Source organism: Sinocyclocheilus anshuiensis, unplaced genomic scaffold, assembly GCF_001515605.1.
Source record: "Sinocyclocheilus anshuiensis isolate Anshui unplaced genomic scaffold, SAMN03320099.WGS_v1.1 scaffold914, whole genome shotgun sequence".
NCBI classification, from domain to species: Eukaryota; Metazoa; Chordata; class Actinopteri; order Cypriniformes; family Cyprinidae; genus Sinocyclocheilus; species Sinocyclocheilus anshuiensis.
In genome coordinates, this window is record NW_015539870.1 from 1,807,555 (window position 1) to 1,826,540 (window position 18,986).

The 18,986-nt window shown below is 37.2% G+C and overlaps 2 protein-coding genes across 6 annotated transcripts in view; one reads left to right on the top strand and one right to left on the bottom strand.

Moving 5' to 3' along the window:
* LOC107685084 (phosphatidylinositol transfer protein alpha isoform-like) overlaps positions 1-313 on the top strand; it is a 7,455-nt gene extending 7,142 nt beyond the window's left edge. Inside the window, exon 12 of the mRNA XM_016481553.1 lies at positions 25-313. The gene's annotated coding sequence lies outside the window, so the exon portion shown is untranslated. The remainder of the gene's footprint in view (positions 1-24) is intronic.
* A 1,560-nt stretch (positions 314-1,873) lies between these two features.
* The window catches only part of LOC107685085 (ARF GTPase-activating protein GIT1-like), a 25,515-nt gene continuing 8,402 nt past the window's right edge, over positions 1,874-18,986 (bottom strand). The window contains exons 8-21 of one of the 5 annotated variants that reach the window (XM_016481555.1): positions 18,501-18,543; positions 18,025-18,051; positions 17,365-17,413; positions 16,341-16,413; positions 15,736-15,833; positions 13,813-13,924; positions 13,519-13,646; positions 10,283-10,435; positions 8,208-8,489; positions 5,912-5,989; positions 5,741-5,820; positions 4,651-4,815; positions 4,456-4,519; positions 1,874-4,370 (exon numbers count right to left, since the gene is read on the bottom strand). In XM_016481555.1, coding sequence (XP_016337041.1) covers positions 4,155-4,370; positions 4,456-4,519; positions 4,651-4,815; positions 5,741-5,820; positions 5,912-5,989; positions 8,208-8,489; positions 10,283-10,435; positions 13,519-13,646; positions 13,813-13,924; positions 15,736-15,833; positions 16,341-16,413; positions 17,365-17,413; positions 18,025-18,051; positions 18,501-18,543 — 1,568 coding nt within the window. In that variant the 3' untranslated portion in view covers positions 1,874-4,154. Of the gene's footprint in view, positions 4,371-4,455; positions 4,520-4,650; positions 4,816-5,740; positions 5,821-5,911; positions 5,990-8,207; positions 8,490-10,282; positions 10,436-13,518; positions 13,658-13,811; positions 13,925-15,735; positions 15,834-16,340; positions 16,414-17,364; positions 17,414-18,024; positions 18,052-18,500; positions 18,544-18,986 lie in introns of all 5 variants that reach the window. The other 4 variants (XM_016481554.1, XM_016481558.1, XM_016481557.1 and 1 more) reach the window with 4 other exon arrangements.

Below are 18,986 nucleotides of genomic sequence, written 5' to 3' on the forward strand. Positions count from 1 at the left end.
TTTAATTCATTTTTGTTTTTTTAGATGCTGCAGCTGTTCGGCTGTGTCCTAGCATTGGAAAGAGTCCCTGCAGTATGATGGGCTGCTCTCTCTCTTTACGATTCATTCCTGTAGATTTTCTCTTTTTTTCACTCCTGCACCCAGGACATCCCATCCAGAGGTGTTTCTTACACTAATAAATAGCATCATATTTTTTCAGTCCATGTTTCTGCCCTATTTCTATTACATTTTGAAAGTGTCTCATAAATATGTTTACCCATCCTTTTATTTTATTTTATTTTTTTTACATATTTGACGCACATCAGCACTTGTTTAAATAACCCGTCACTAACCGCTATCACCAGCATGTTAACACGTTCACATTTCTTTAACAGACGTTCCCACCCTTGATGTATTTGCTGCAGGTTGTGTTTTTTATTTGTACAACATCAAGCTGCCTCATGACAAATCACCATGAGTTTATGGTATTTGCAGTTTGCAGCTGACCCATTGTTACTCATAAGCCTCTTTTCTCAGGACTTTTTGTAGATCTGAAAGGACTGAATTCTAATAATGTGGTAATACCAGGTTTACAGTAATGACGTAACAAACTTAATTTAGTTCAATTGAATTTCCACACAGGGTCTAGGGCATTAAATATCATGTCATGTTGGGTTGGAGATGTATTAGCACATGTTTTGAGCTTCTGTCATATGAGGCTTAATTATGAACTGTATTCAGATGTTTAAATGGTATTCTGCTGTTCTGTTCCACTTTTTCCTTAAGACTCTTTGTGTTAATTGGGCTCGGATACAGTGTAATACTTGTTTCATAATTATTCCTCATGACCTGATAATGATATTAAAAATAATTTATATTATTAATGTCTGTAGTATGTATTTATTACTTGGTCTTTGAGCTGTGCAGAGATACTGCGAACTCATTTAGCACATATAAAGTTTTTGTGGTATTTTTTTTTTCTCACATGGATAAGTTTTACGTAAACAGATTTTGGGGTTATAATGTAGACCAACTGAACTCCACCAGCGATGAGTACTTGGCAGTCTGCAAGTAATTTAAATGTAATTATGTAATGCTGTAAAAATGTAATCTAGACTAATAACCTAGCCAATACTGAGCATAGTTGGATAAGGAACGGTGAACTTTAGGATAATGAAAAACCTTGGCGACAGTAGTTAGCAGGGTTGCCAGATCAAACCAGCCCAATGACAACAAACTAACAAAAATACCAAAACTAAATTTTCCACTCCTATCCCTAATATATATATATATATTTTAGTCACTATGTATTACACGAAATATAAACTTAAAAATCACTAGTAATCATAAGCACAGTCTGATTCGTCTTTAAGACTGATTGGTGGTTAAAAAAAGTGGTAACCCTTTACTTTTTTAACTATTTGAAAATGAACTAGGCTTCCTATCAGTAGTCTAGCACTGTTTTATAACTGGTAGAATGTGAAGTGGGTAGAGTACAATATTTAAACAAGCATTTCAGTCAAATATAATTTATGTGCCGTCAAACGTTTAACCGAAAAAACAGCGCACGGCAACACTTCAAAAGTTATTTTTCAGTTGGGCCACACTGACCTCTTCTTTTCGCGTAACTCCTGTCTTTTGAATCTTGTTTTCTTTTGGTTTTTCTGCACAAACTGTACACTCGAAACATGGAATATACAGCTAAAATTGCATCCGCATTTTTGTTACTTTGCGTAAGTAGCTGCTAAATGAATAACTGCAATATTATAATGCAATTATTTTGTTAGCATTTTTGATAAACGCGCTGTAAAATACCATACCCACGATTAAAATGCCAAAGAACAACTCACAGAAGACAATTAACTTTTTCTTTTTATTTATTACAAATGTACAGCTTATGAGTCTTTATTACGATTTAAATGGTTTTGCTTAGTCTTTTAATTTCTATATTTTACAGGTAGCCTCTGCTAAACAAATTTCTCCCATCAGTTAATCTCTCAAGTAAGAACCACGTGATAAACAACAGTCATAACAAGTATAGTGCAGCCAGTATGACTGATCACGGAAGTGTGTGTGCATTAATCTATTTAAAAAATAATTTCACCGGTGCATCATGTGAGCAAAGTATGCATCTGCAGCAGGATGGCTGGGAAAATCTACAAACTACTCTGAAAGGTATCAGATTAAGTGTTGGAAATATAGTGTGTGTGCAATGACTTCCTTTCAGATATCTCTCTTAATTTAGTGCTTATTAAATAATGGCCCAAGCTCTTTCTCCCAAGTTATTACCACAGTAAACCATCCTGACATATTTAGTGGAAAATGAACAATCTGGAGGGAAAGCATACACTGTTTTACTCACCATGTGCTTCTAGTGTGGAAGAGCAAGACGCCAGTCACATGATTAAATTACTGATTAAAGTCAGTCAAGCAGATGTGCAAAGGCAATGATCAGAGATTTTCAGACAATCTTTTTGACACGTTACCAGGGGACGCTAACATTATCCCATTCCCCAAGTTAAAGAAACAAAAGGCAAAAATGAAAAAAATGGCTTGTGGGTAAAACCGATATGGAAAACAACAGGAAGTTTAAGGCTCGCAGCATGACGTCTAAAACGCAAAGTAACTGTACAACAAATACTTGGTTTGATCGTGCTTGCACACACAGATGTTCATCTACGTGTGCGTACGTACTGGAAGCTCCAGTTCAACTCCTCTCCCATGAACATCAACATAGAGAGGGAGTCATTTCCCACAATTTTCAAAAGTGAGCCCCATCGCCTCGACTGGTGCCACAGAATGTGACTTCACTGGTCCTGATGAGGCAGATGGACATCCTCACCGACGTGACGTGTTTTCCCTGTGACTGTATGTGAAATGTTAGTGATGAGAACATTGATAGTGGTCATCTTCAACCATCAACATTCACATGCTTGTAGCTTATAGAACATAATAAGGGTCTTCTTACATTAATAACTATTAACTACACGTTTGATTAAAAAAAAAAACATGAATTATAAAGAAGAAAGAAATCAAATATTCTAAAAATGAAAACAAACTACCATCACACACACAAAATGCCTGGTCCTGAAGTAAAAACTCCACTAAACTGACGAAAAAGGCCATTTGATTATGTGCAGGAAATGAACATGTAGTGCTAAAGTGATGGTTTTGTCCTAACCTAATAAGCTAAAGATAATGTGATGATTGTGCTAACACATTTGCATTGTTCTGATACCAAAACCCACTAACGTAGGGATTAAGATGAGATGAACCAGGGTGAGACCTGGCAAGACTTTTCTGTACATCAACTCCGACCGCCGTCTTTGTGCTCGAAGACGAAAAAAGAGGGATCCGCAACTGTAGTGTCATCACTCCCCTCTGCTCCTTTGGCTAGTGTTTGACGTACTTCGACAAAAAAAAAATTTTAAAAATGTAGTATAGAGTAAAACACTGTGTGCGTGAACCAGTGCTTCTACCACTGGAGGACGGGAGTGTTCTGATTAGTTTTCACAGGTTATTGTTCACCCCTGTTAATGTTCGCAAAGCTCTGTGTGATTTCCACCGAAACTAAATGAAACAAAAATCAACAGAAGACATTATTAAATTGTAACAATAATACAAAACATAAGTCATAATCTTTAAAATAACTCCAGTGTTGTTGTTTAAATTCAGTACATTTGTCCCAAGAGAAACAGGCCAATGGAGCGGCATTTAAAAACACAAAATCAATTGAAAGACACAGAAAGAGAGGAAAATAAACGATTTAGGAGGAACGTTTCTGGTTCTCTTGACGGTTAGGAGTGCTCGTGTGTTTCACAAAGAAAACCAAAAATAGCCACCCATGCTCTAACAGACCATCAGCACTGAATTGTGGGTCTGCCTGTGTAGTGTTTAGATGTTTAGATGAAAGAAGATCCTCCTGACATACTGAAATAAGAGAAGAAAAGGAGTGTAAGGAAAAGCAGGCCGCTCTATTCGGCTTCTCCCAAACATTCCACATCTCTGCGTCCGGGTGGCCGCAGCTGTATTCGACACCCTTTCTTTTCCCATCTTCATTCCCTCACATCTTTTTTCCCATCTACCTGACCAACGATTCCCAGCCGTCAGTTTTACTTAGCGTCTTGCTCTTTTCTCCCGTTTCTCAGTCTTGAGGACCCCAGTGTGCTGGAGGGTCACTGTTTTTTCTCACGGGTGGTGATGGTGACCAGCTGCTTGGCAGCTTTGGCGATGTCGTAGGCGCACTGGATGACCTGCTGGGTGAGGAGCTGGTAGTCCACCGTACTGGCCGACAAGTCGGAGGGCGCCGCTTTACGACACTCCACCTGCAGGCGGGACGCACTGGCGGCCAGGAGCTTCAAGGAAGAACGCACTGCATCTAGCGCTGGTCTCTGAGAGCAGCAGACAGAACAGATAAGATTTAGTGCAGTTTGGATATCTTGAGGCAAAGTATCACAATAAGATGAATTTATTTACCTTGGGAAACAGCGAGGCCATTTCTGTCACAGCTAAGTGGATTTTCTCTGAGCATGGCACAAAACTGCAACCAAAGACAGATTTCTTTCAAAATGTTCTCCAGTAGATCTTTGTAAACTTTCCATAATAGTTTGTTTCTATTAACTGTAGCAAAATGACTTTGCATTCAGATTGAGGGGTAACAGTCCGTCATACCTGTCATGTTTAAACTCCTGTGCAGCTCTCAGGAGCTCCTGGATGTTCTTGGTGACCTGCTCGGTTTTGAGGATGACGTCCTCTGTGCAGGGCAGCGTGGGGTCCGGTTCACCCTCTGTGTCTTCCACATCCCCCCTGCTGTCCTCCTCACTGCTGCGACCCACACTACCACATAAAACAAACAAACAATCATGAACACACAATAAAAACACTCAAATGTACATGCTAAAGGAAAGAAATTTATTGTCAGTTGGTTTTTAAGGTCTAAGTTGTTATTACAAATAATTTAAAAATATATAATTTTTATATATTTTACAGTAAAATAAAAAATTGATGATAATAATATTTATTATAATAACTAACAGTTCATAATTAGTTAATAATAACATTATACTGCATATTATATAGTAGAATGATATTTTTAGAAGACAAATATATTACTATTGTAATATAAATATTGGAATATCCTGTACTGTATGTGGAATATTTTTATTAAAAATACCAAAAGTACTTTTATTAAAAGTACAACAAAAAACACTACAATGAAAGAATTATAAATAATTATAAAAAATAAATATATATTTTTTGTAACTGTGAATTAATAAAAAAGTCATGAATAATAATAAAAAATATACTTGCACTTATTATTCTAATATCCAATTATTTTATAATGAGTTATAACTAATATATATAGTGCAATAACATTATATGGCATATTATATAGCATCTTATTTTTCAGAAGACAAATATATTACTCCTGTGCAGAAAAAAAAATCTAACATTGAAATAAAAATATTATTAATATATAAATTCATATAATAATATGTAAATGAATGTTTAAATTAATTTTAAAAATAGTAATTAATAAAAATAATGATATTAATATATTCACATATTAAAAATACAACAATGCTACAATAGCAATACATTTCTGTTTTAATTTCTTAAGACAGTGCACAAGTTTATTTTTATTACTCTTCTCATTGCAAATGAAATGCTGTAAACCTCCCTCCACAAATTTCAAATGAAACAAGGCAAATGTAAAAAGATGCTGAATCTGGTGTGCTTTGTTTTTAACGGTAGCACTCACCCAAGGGAGACGTCATATGTTTGAGAGTTGTCATAGTCACTATCAGTTCCGCTCCCATATTTCTCTCCTGCTTTTGGAGGCTGGACAAGACAAACATGAGCAGAGGTCTGATACACATCACAGTCTGTAACTCGCATGTCAGTGTAGATATGAATGGAAAAAGGCTCTCACATTATATCGCCCATCAGTGGAGGCTGACAGGTGTGCTCCTCCGTAGGGGGTGGGACCTGCAGGAGCGCCCTTTCGCACCTGAACATGAGCAGAATGAGATTAACAGGAGGAGAAAAGCTGACAGACAGTCAGCAGGCAGAGGATGGAAAGGAAAGAAGCAGCTTTTGATAGTCATTTCTGCACAGGACTGTTAGATGTAAGGCAATCTGCAGCAAAACTGTTATACTAAAGACTGTAATTCTGTTAGACACAAGAACCTTAGTGTAGAGGTTTTCAATATTGCAGAACAGCAAGATTCTACATTAAACTCAAAAGCAAAACTGAATTAACGGTGTAATAACATATCCTCTTCTCTGAACTAATTAAAACACTAAAAATAGACACTCACACATTAAAAAGTGCAGTTAATAAAACAGGCGCAAAGGTGAATCCCAAATACATTAACCACGACTAATAAAACAAAATAAGTCTACACCACACTGCCAGCAATGACCCAAAAATGGGATGTTGCATAATCACAACATGGCATATTTGCATAATTGCAAAAGCAATTAAAGCAAATCAAAACAAGGCATTCAAAAGACATTCAAATACATCCTACAGATCTATGAATATCCACAAACAGAGGATGATTTCTCATTTCAGAGCTGTCAGGAGCAGCACAACAATTCACTGCACACTACAAGAAATCAGTTCATTAAGCATTTGATGTGTGTCATGCAGATCGACTTCTTTGAGGGTCACTAATCAGGTAACCAATCAATCAGTTTTCTACACATTCCAGATATGTCATATTGCACAAGACAAGCATATCTCTCCACGAGAGCCTCTCTTGGCATTTCAACTATTTCAAGAAGAATACAATGCAATTCATGCCACTTCTATCTTCTTATGCTAGATAGACAATATACAAGGCTTGTGTCTCAAAATGTATTGAGCTGCTTAGCTAAGCAACATTTTTGAGCATTATAGGCAAACCTGGTATTAACATGCATTCTGGGTGAGCCAGAGACAGACTGTGATCAGGTTTTGTTAGAGGGTCTATGATTTTGTGATAATATGAACCACAATGAATAATAAATAAATTAATGTCGATAAAGCTAAAGAATTAGCTTTTTAAAGAATTTTAAAAAGTAAAATGAAAACCTACCACAAAATAAAAAAATTCTGCATGTTGATTAAGGTAATAAAAAGTAAATAATTCTGCATGTCAATAAATGTAATTTAAGAAAAAAGGGAAAATAAAACAAGAATGTAAAGTAGTAGTTTATGATAACTGAGTAAAGTAAAAAAAGAGGCAGAAATAAAAGTAGAAATGCAAATAAATTTTGGAGCAGTTTGTGAATTTATGTAGGTGTACTTAAGATATTTACAATTAGCACAGTCCACAGTGCACAGTCCAAATCATGCGAAAAAGCTGTTGATACCAGGGGCCGGTTGCACCAGCTGTACGCAAGTTACAACTTAGCCTAATTTTGACGTAAAAAAAATTTCGTTGCACCATTACACTTAGTTAGAGAGAACAATATGTAAATAAACGTACTGTTTCTTTTTTTAGCACTTCTTCAACACCCCATCTACAGCGTGCCTCTCTGTGCTTTGGTCTGTATTGCGCATGTCAAATGAAATCAGTAATAATAAATAAATGGCATTTCTCATGTTTTTTCTTTCTTTCAGTATTTATTGATCCTTATATTTCAATTACGGTTTCTGAATGTTATTTACAAAGCTAGCTTCCCTATACGCCATAATGTTTTTCATGATTAAGTATCATTTTTAATGGAAACTTATTTTTACCGTTAGTTACGTGAGGCAAAAGAAGTTAGAATGAAGGATAAATTGAAATTCACAGCATTTAAACAAGTTCTGCTTGCGTATTTGAAGTCTTCTATTGGATCATTTAGGGTAAACGTCATATTATCCGGTTACGCATTACTTTACGGAGAGCTTACGAACTACTAGCTAGCTGCCTTACGAACAACTGGTGCAACCAAATAATGTATAGATTTAGTTACACACTAGCTAGTAGTTACTAAGCTTCTAGTGTGGACTTAATGTTCTAATTTAAGAACTTACGAATGGCTGGTGCAACCCTACCCAGGTGTATAAGATACCCATGACGCTAAAAAATGCTGTTGATTTAGGCTCCTGTTTGGCCATAAGGTGGCGTGACATAAAGAGCAGTGAGTAAACAGCAGCACACCAGTGTGGGCTCAGGTAAGCAGAGGGAGAAAGAGAGCCCGACAGGAAAGGGAAGTTTAAAAAGATCAGGCCGGCCACTAATGCTCACACTTACGGGGCTGAGAGGCTGCAGGCGGCCCGTCAGGGGGTCCAGGGCTGGGGTGTGAGCTTTGGGGGTGGTCCCCACAGGCTCATACATAGAGAAAGCTTGTCTATCCCGGCGGAGGGGGGCAGACAAGGGTGCATTTAGGCTGGAGTCTCCACCTACCCCTCCGCCACCGCCCGTACCCCTTACCCTACCAGGCCACAGCCCTGGGCCACCACCCCCGGTCAGAGCGCCCCCGGCCCCAGCCTGGGCCCCCCGCAGCGCGCTGTTCTCCGTCTGCATCCGCGTGATCTGCGGGATGAAGGGGCATCACCAGGAGTCACACACACACATACACAAACACAAGTACCAAAGAAAACACAACAGTTGCAGTGTGGACTGTTACGTCATGCTGGGGCTGATAAAATGGGGTTGTTCTGATGGACGTTTAAGGTTGTCTGAACAAGGAGGGGCTTCATTCTCAGTGGGAAGTACATGGTATAAGATATCTACATTTCTATTTAAAAGTTTGGGGTAGGGCTGTCGCGATAACCACAATATCGCAATACTGCACTTTTGACGATTTCCGTGTTTTCTTTTTCCGTTTTACACTTCCGTGCAAGTGTACTGAATTTTAAACAAGTTAGTAATGATAACAATGTGTACCATGCTGATTTGTACAGAGTCTTGGTAGATTTGCACTTAACAAGCCTAAACAGACAGTGAATGAGAGAGAGATCGACTGAGCGTGTGCGATTACCTGCATCTGTCCTTCAGGCCGAGTCATATATATTTGTGAATATAGGTTGTCATGTCCTTAGCATCAACGCATTGCTGGTCAGCTGAGCCTTCTAAAGTGGCACCCAAAGCTAAAATGCTTTCAACAGCGTGTTTCATTACATGTCTCTTTTTACAGTCCAGTCAGATTCGAGGATCAGAACTAACTGTTATACATATGTGACCCTGGACCACAAAACCAGTCATAAGGGTCAATTTTTCAAAATTGAGATTTATACATCATCTGAAAGCTGAATAAATCAGCTTTCCATTGATGTATGGTTTGTTAGGATATGTGGCAATATATATGACCATATTTGGCCGAGATACAACTATTTGAAAATCTGGAATCTGAGGGTGCAAAAAAATCTAAATATTGAGAAAATCACCTTTAAAGTTGTCCAAATGAAGTTCTTAGCCATGCATATTACTAATCAAAAATTCAGTTAAAACATTTACAGTAGGAAATTTACAAAATATCTTCATGGAACATGATCTTTACTTAATATCCTAATGATTTTTGGCATAAAAGAAAAATCAATAATTTTGACACATACAATGTATTTTTTGGCTATTGCTACAAATATACCCCAGCGACTTAAGACTGGTTTTGTGGTCCAGGGTCACATATAGGCTAACAATACATAACACACACACACAGATTATATATATGGCGAAAATACTGCAGATCGCGCAACTGAGCCACTCAAAATTACCACAAGGGAAATTCCTTCACCGCGACAACCCTCGTTTGGGGCTTTTTTAAAGTAATTATTACTTTTATTTATTTCTATTTCAAATAAAACCTGATCTTTTGAACGTTATTTTCATCAGAGAAACCTGAAAAAATGTATCCACATAAATATTAAGCAGCACAACTGTTTTCAACATTGATGGGGTTTAAATGTTTCTTGAGCAGCAAATAAGCATATTAAAATGATTTCTGAGGGATCATTTGACACTGAAGACTGGAGTAATGCCTGCTGAAAATTTCCCTTTGTCATTATAAAAATAAATTACATTTTATTCAAATAAAAAAAACAGTTATTTCACATTGACAATATTACTGTTTTTACTGTATGATCAAATAAATTCAGCCTTGGTGGGCATAAGAGATCTCTTTTTAAAAAACATTTTAAAAATCTTACCGACCCCAAACTTTTGAACAGCAATGTTTATTAATACTGTTCTGCTCTGTTTGATGGTTTGGTATCAGTCTGTGTAATGGTGAGCTGTAGTTTATGGCAGCATTATAATTTCTATCTGTGTGAAATTGTCATAATAAAAAAAAAATTGGTACATTGTTTTAATACAGTGGATGGGCGTACCTCCTTCTGAAGCCTCCGCAACTCCTCACTCAGGTTGTTGTTGACCTTCATGAGCTGCTGAACTTTGGCCTCTGAGGAGACCAATGCTTTCTTCACCTCCAGATATTCCTGTAGTGTGATGGGCCCATCTGACAGGTCCGACGAGTCCATGCTCTGATTGACACAACACATATCACCAATCAAATCACAATATACTCTTAATTAACAATAAACAGCAGTAAAGGGAACAGATTTGAAGAAAGAGATTTCTGTCCCAAAAGATTTACACAATTATGCATTTCATTAATTTATTGTAGTATTTACACTACCATTCAAAAGTCTGGAGTCAGCAAGATTTTTTTTTCTTTTTTGAAAGAAATCAATATTTTAATTCAGCAAGTATGAATTAAATAGATCAAAATAAAAGTAAAAACTTTTACATGCAGCAACAACAACAACAAAAAAATCAGCTTTGCCATTACAATAAATGACATATTAAAATATATTAAAATAGACAACTTATTTTAAACTGTAATAATATTTAACATTATTACTGTATTTTTATAGACTTTTTTATATTTTTAAAACTTTTGAACAGTAGTGTGAAAGTAAGTCAAAAGATCCCACCACAAGTCTATAATATATGCAAAAACAGTATTCAATCAGTTCAATCTCTTAGAAAACTAATAGCACGTTACATGATTTGAGGTATTACTGATGTCCATATGTATATATAAACCTAACATTGATATGGAGATTTTAATGAACATTATTATAAAGCATACTGAATAGGTAATGTAAAATTAAATTTTAATTAGAGATGCACTGATTGCAATTTTCTTGGCCGATTCCAATTTTTTTGTCAGTGTGACCTGCCGATGCCGATTTTTGCCGATACCAATTTTCTTTTTTAAGAACTCTGACAGCATATACAAACAAAAATCTACTTTTTTTCAATGCAAAAAAATATATATTTGCATAATAAAATAAATGATTAAGCATTACAATTCCCCCAATCTGGACTAAGTTACAGATGTTCTCTCACTTAAACAACTCTCAAAATAAAGTGCTCTGTGACTGGAAAGAGGTAGAAATAACAATTAATTGAAAATGAGCTGCTCTATATGATGAAACAGACATATCATTACCCACTATTATAAATGTTCATTTTTCCCTAACCTTATTAAATGTGTCCTCTTTCACATCAAATTCTTACATTGTTTCAACTAATTCAGTTAGAATAACAAGAAATTGTAGAATTGTTACCATTCAAATGAAATCAGTATCAACAAACTTCATCTTTCCACTGCAGGAAACACAGAAGCTGCATCTGAAGTGGCATTAGATGTATTTAAACAGACTGTTTGATGAAGCTGAGAGGTGCCATAATTGAATTTACACCACAAAATTGCAAATACATTAATTATTTTATAAGATTTATGTTTTAAATAATTTTTTGCACATACAAATAATAAATGTTGGGGAAAATGCAATGATACTTTTCAATATGAAACCAAACCACCGGTAATGATAATAATGATAATAATGGCGGCAAATGACTGTTTTAATGAGTGAGTCATTTAGCCATTAATTTAACCGATTCCTTCAATCGGTTGATTCATTTAGAAATGAGGCAAGTGACTGTCTTTATGAATGGGTTACTGAATCATTGACTCACTCGATTCGTTCAAAAACGTGGATTCATTCAGTAAAAAACTGCTGTGTGTTGCTCGGAGACTCACAACAGTTCTGCTGTTCGGCTAATTCCGGTCCCTGGCCGGTCGATCGGTGCATCTCTAATTTTCACACAAAAAATTAATAACTGTACAATATGACAAACAGCAGTGCTACTGGAGAAGGTTTTAAACCCCACATTCCTCAACCAGACAGCGAGGAATATGGGGTTTACTTTGTGCTCTCCTACACTCAGCCATGTCACTTCCTGAATGTGGAGTGAGCATGCTCAGACACAGCATCCTGTCTTCAGCTGCAGAACAATAGTTTCACTGATCACAGCCTTGAAAAGGGGATGATGTCATTCTGCAAATATGAGGGAGGGCTGCTGTTGCTGCTCTTCCAGTGGTGCATGCTGGGACATGACAACACTGGCTTCTGTACTATTGAATATACTAATTTGCTGGTCTGGCAAAACCAATATCAACATCTGCCAAGGCCTAACCTACAATACAAGAAATTAAACATTTCTTAAGATTCAGTGAAATATCTGAACTTATTTCTCCAAAGGTTTTAAGATGTTCCCAGGGTTCCCACTCTTTCATGAACACCAGATTCAAGGACTTTCAAGGACTTTTTCAAGCACCATTTATTTTATATCAAGCACCTATCAAATTCACACCCCAGCATATGTAGTGTCATGAAAGACCTTACAGTACTTAACATTTCACTTACACTTAACATTTACATAAAAAATTTCAGAGTAATAATGTTTTGAATATGTAGGTTTCATAAATTTAGACCCTTTTGAGCAGTCGTGTTCAAAGGAATTTAATGAAATCCATTGAAGTCAGTACTGGTAATATTCAAATTACATTTCTAAAATATTGATAAAATATGCATCAAACTGATTTTTGCTGTAGTTCTTGTACAAGATTTTAATTTGAAAGAATTTCTCAATTTTTAAATGCGGCTTAATGAAGACGGTGATAAAAAAAAAAAAAAGTCCAAATATGCTATAGAACTTATTTAAAATATATTCTGTGTACATGCAAGTATGATAAGCGTTTTCTTCCCCATAGAAAACCGCGCTTAACGTGGCTTAATATAAGAAGACAAGAACGCAAAAAAAATTTCCTCCCACCCCGAATTTTTTTTCCACCACGTCCCTTTAGGGGCTCCGTACTAGGCTGCGCGTCAACACGCGTTTTTTTTTTCGCGCTCCCCCATCTCCACCCCAATCATTAGTGCCACTTGTTGACAGAACATATAAGACAATTTTTTAAATAGCGCCATAAACAAAATTTATTTCAAATTTAATTCAAGCATTTTCAAGGACCTATGTTTGTTTTCAAGTACTTTCCAGGCCTTGAATCCATATGTCTGAAATTCAAGTACTTTCAAGAAGCGTGGGAACCCTGTGTTCCTCAACTCAATCAAGTGGTTTCATTATTAAGAATGATGGAAGTCTGGATGGATGAACACAAATCTTCAACCTCAGACAACTCGTAATTAGGATTAGGTGGAGTACATTTTCCTCAGGTAAACACCTAGTGAGGGAGTAAGGGTTTAGATGAGCTGACCTTGGCTCGGTTGTTGCGCTGAGTGTTGTTGTTATTCTGTGCGGTTAGCTCACTGTCTGTGTCTTCATCAGACGCAACGCTGTCATAATCGTGTTGGTCATCATCCGCCTGACTCAGATCCAGCGGGTCTGAAAAACAATAACCACAAAAATGAAAGATAAAATCATTAATATGGGGAGGCAATGAGAGTCTCAAAAACTGCACTGGCTTAGCTATATCCGTCTTTACTGAAGCTGTATTGTTGATATTCCACTAAAACCTGTAAGTTTGACAAATGCAATGTGGCCGTCTCACCTGTGGGGCTTGTCAGGCCTTTTCCATGCTGCCGTCGCTTGGCATCACTGAGAATGTCGATAATGAGGGTGGCGAATTCTCGTGCGTTAAAGCGAGCCAATTTCTGCCGCCCCTACCAATGACAAAAAAATATATACACAAATAAATACACATATATGCATATATTATTTATAGGAAAAGATGCATTAAATTGATCAAAAGTGACAGTAAAAAGTTGTTACAGAAAAGCTTTTAGAAAAAAAAAAGTATCACAGTTTCTACAAAAATTGCAAATCTTTTTTAAACATTAATAATAAGTAGTAGTGCTTCTTGAACCCCAAATCAGCATGATAGAATGATTTCTGAAGGATCATGTGACACTAAAGACTGGATATATTAGTGCTGTAAAAATTAGCGTTAACGCAGGCGATTAATTTTTTCAGTTTAACGTGTTAAAAATATTTAACGCAATTATCACAGGGACCAGCAACTGAATGTGAGAACTATCCCTTTAATGGTTAATTTAAAAAACTATTTCATAGAGACATTAGTATTGGTATCAGTGATGCTCGCCTTCAGTCATAAAAAAGATGCCATTAAACAAATATTAAAAATATACTGTCTTTTTGTTGTTTCTATATTATTTGAAGATTGAATGTGAAATTATTGCAATATAAAGGTATATTTCAAAACTTTAATGTTAGGTGGGATTAATCGCGAATCATGATTCATTTCAGAAAAAATTAGATTTAGTTCATTTTTTTATCGATTGACCACTAAATATATATATATTCTACAAAATATGAAAATATATGAAAATATTAAAAATAATATATTAAAATACATTGTTTTTATTATATAATAAAATAGAAAAGAGCTATTTTAAATTGCAATATTCTACAATATTACTGTTTTTACTGTATTTTTTATCAAATAAATTCAGCATTTATGGGCATAAGACACTTAAGATTAAAAAAATAAGAGACTTTACATTAAATAACATTACTAATCCCAAATTTTTTGAACAATAGCATAAATCATTAATGTGTTTTTATAAATAAATAATGCAATTATAAACAGACCCTAACTAAATCTATGGAATGTTTTCACATTTTTACAAATTTTTTTGGGGGGGACAAATCTGTCAAATTCTGCAGAATAGATTAACACGCAAAACGTTGTCAAACTAGAACGTGTTCTAGGACTCAAGAGTACTATACACTTTTTAGGAGCAGAAAATATTTAAAATTAGCCTAAATATTTAATAAACACAAAAATGTGGGGGATGTGTAGAATTTTATGAATGATTCTATACAGGAAATCTTTTTACAGGAGAGCTTTTCTGTGGAGCTCTGCAGGATTCTGTGCCTGATTGTTAGTCAAATTTGCAAGTTATTCCTAAAGTAAGTTTTATTTAATCACTTAGTCACTCTGCAATACATATGCCATTACAGAACTGTCCATTCTGGTAGAGGGCGACTTGGACATGTTAAATACTGAAAAACACTGCCACATCACCAGTTCAGTGTTCCAACTCTTGACCAGTGGATGTAGTCCGCAGGAAACGTACCCTTGAGTAAACGCACTTATTGGTCTCGCTGTATAAAAGAACTATTTCAAGCAGTGGTACAGAGAGGGTCATGCAAGGATGCCAGTGGAAACGCTGAGGGGGAGGGAGCTGCTGTGCGTCTGCAGCAGTTACGCAGCTGGAAAACATCCATTCGTTGGTCTGCTGCCCAAACCTGAGCCTCAGACGTTTGCACAACCACAAAATGTCTATTTTTAGCCCCATGTCGTCTGTACCCCAGATATCATCTCTCCTTCGTGCCTCAAAAACGGGCCTGCATGGAATTGACGGGCCCTTACACGGGCTCCTTACAGCAGGAGCAGAGAACCTCCTCCCAAACATACTTCAAACACATCCTCTAAAATGCTGTGTGTTACCTGGTTGCGTGTCGCTGAGTATTCAGGGTTGACAGGCAAGAAGGGGACGGCGCTCCGTTCCGTCACAAGCGTACTGTGGTTCTGAGTTGTCAGCCACACTAAGAGAAACAGAATGGACATATATAAACAAGACAAATATAAACAAACAGACTCCGATGTCGTAGCCCTGAGGTTTCAGAGAGTTCGCATCTACCCCTCCTGTTCAGTTTGTGTGTTTATGTGTGCGTTTGGCCCCCTGCCTCGCTCCCAGCCCTGCTTACCATCAGAATCCCAGTCTGCCACCCCAGCATGCTACCTCTTCTCCTCTACAACCAGGAACGGGAGTAGAGAGAGAGGAGGAGGAGGAGGAGAGAATTCCTGCAGCACTCCCTCGCTCTCTTTCACCCTCCTTTCCATTTGGCGTCTCTCTCCCTCCCTTCTCTACAAGCTGACTGCACTGCTCAAGTCCTTCTATAGTCAGTGTTTATACAACACACTGATCACTGTGTCTCCAGGGACACAGATTCAACTGTCCCCTTGCCTCCGGACTGCTCCATAACTACATTACAGAAAGAGTGAGAAGCAGGGAAAGTTGGGACAGGAACAGATGGGGGTTTGAGTCTTACCTGCATCATTCTCTCTACGGTCCACTTCATCGTACACATCCATAGCCAGCTCCTCGAACAAACGGTTATTTAACTGCATCCACACACACACACAACAGTATGTAGCATTAAAATTCAGACATAGAGGGGAAAGAACACAAAATCACAGCAAAAACTGAGCACACACACAGGAGGACAAAACAAAGCAACATGCTCCAACAAGGCACTAAATAAAGATTAAATGCAAGCTAAGGTAATTTGAAGCATCTGCTAAATTTATCTACTGAATTTCTAAGCATTTGAAGAGTTTATTAAACATACTCGTCTCAAATCTCTCAAGAAAAGAGCCTAACCAGAATTCCTGTGACAAGTAATTCATATGGCCACACTGAAATAAAAAACGTTGTGTGATGCAACACAATCATAGTCAATAAGAACATTTTTCATTTAATATGTGTAACGAAATTTTGGACCAATGAGATTTTAGTGTCGGCATAGCTTCGCAGCGCAATAATACAAAAACTATAAATAAAATGTCCAATAAAATGTCCTGTTTACTTGACAGAGCTGGTTAAGGCAAAAACGTGGAATTAAAGTCAAAATCGACCCTATTTGTTAGTGCATATTACTAGTCTTGTGGTGAACAATTAATCTGTCATTCATCCAGTATTCCATTTTACTCTGAAATATATCACAATACTGAAGTAAATAAATACAGTCACAACTTCTGACTTTAAGCCCAAAGTATATTTCGTTATGCTAAGGGTATGTGTATAGTGCATGTAATGTAATTTTCATCATCAGCACAAGTGGGCAACACTGACAGGCCAGTAGTTTTACAGTTGTAAAAGAAACGAACAGAAAAACAAGACAGCCGTGTTGTGTCAGGGGGTTAGGAGATACACACCATTCAAATCAAACTAAAGTATACTTTGGGCTTTACATGGAAAAGCTTTTATCGCTTGTTGCTTTATTGTGTTGTGCCTGTCTAAAAACTCAAATTCCCATAATTCTCTGTAGCAGCTCATTAACCTGCATCACTCACCGCTTGAAGCTTCTTCTTGGCTGCCTTGGCCAGTTCAGAGAGGTCCAGGCTACGCAAAGACAAAGACACAGACACAGACACAAGAATAAAAGGATGCTGGCGGCATGCGGACAGAGAAAGATGAGGAGAGAGGAAAAAAGAGAGGTGGATGAATGGATGGATGAAGTGCGGCGTAAGGGACAGGACATGGGCAGCCAGAAAAGATGAGGAGGAACAGGTTGTTCCTTATTTTTGGTTTTTACTTATTTGAATTCATTAGGAACTGATTGGATTGTGATCCATACTAGAATGTTATGACCTAAATGTGAGCTTACAACTATTTCCATTCTAATGTCCCGCTGTTGTGTGGCCTGCGTGGCCTAGATGACATCAGCAGAAAGGAAATTTGTTTCTGAGGTGGAACAATGAAAAATAACATGCACTGAATTGTACACAATATGACAGGGAATATGTATTCAAGTAAAAAAGGTAAATCATGATTTTATATTGACTTGATGGGATGGAAAATGATGGGATATTAAACAAAAATTGTTTTCAGACTCCTGTAAATGTGTTTTCTGCCTCATCCCTCTAGTCACCCACGCCCAGATGAAGGCCATGTGAGAAAGAAAGAGAGCAGGGTTTATGGAGAGGGGGATGAGAAGAGAGAGAAAGAGATACCTCTGCGTCGGGCACTTAGGGCGAGCTCTGCCTCCAAAAGCGCAGCAAGATGGAGAGAACAGAGAACGAGTGAGCGAGACCGAAAAGTGAGCAGAAGACAGACAGATAGAGAGAGAACGAAAAGGGATAGACCCCACATCAACACTTCGTCTGGACAGGTCAGTAAAGGTAATTCAGCTGTGGTGCATTTGAGGTAGTCAGCGCTACATAGGTTGAGGACACTCTCTACCCTAATGCAAACTGATTGACCTTGTGGCGCAACCTGCTGGCCAGCACGCACAAATACACCCGCTGCAAACTGATCTTAGTACACTGTATCTACCCTGTATGGGCAGCGATAAGGAAAAGACTTGAGGGAGGATATCATGACAGGAAATAAATAAAACTGCATTGATGAGCTTCAATATTTATACACAATATTTATTCTATTACGAATCGGACACATGCAAAAACACTGTCATACACAAACAATGTACCTGTCTGCCATCTGAGGGATGATATAATGACCGTTCTTGTGATCTGCAAAAACACAGATACAAGAAAAACAATGTTGAAATGTTCATCCTCAATTGGGAGGACAGATTTGTCCGTTTCACACCACACACACACATCTAGGACATATTTATTTTGACGGCCAAATTATCAGGTTACAGTATTCACACTGCATGTGTAAGCCTCACAGGAGAACCTTAGGTGCAATAAGTGTTTCAGCGCTGAGTCTAAACGTTAGAAATGCACTATAAACCTGTTTATCAACACTCTTTGCAATTTGGACATCTAAGAAGCAACACAATTTGAATTATGGCCATTTTTAAAGGGGTCATATGATGTTGCTAAAAAGAACATTATTTGGTGTATTTGGTGTAATGAAATGTGTTTATGCGGTTTAAGATTCAAAAACCACATTATTTTCCACATACTGTACATTATTGTTTCTCCTCTATGCCCCGCCTTTCTGAAAC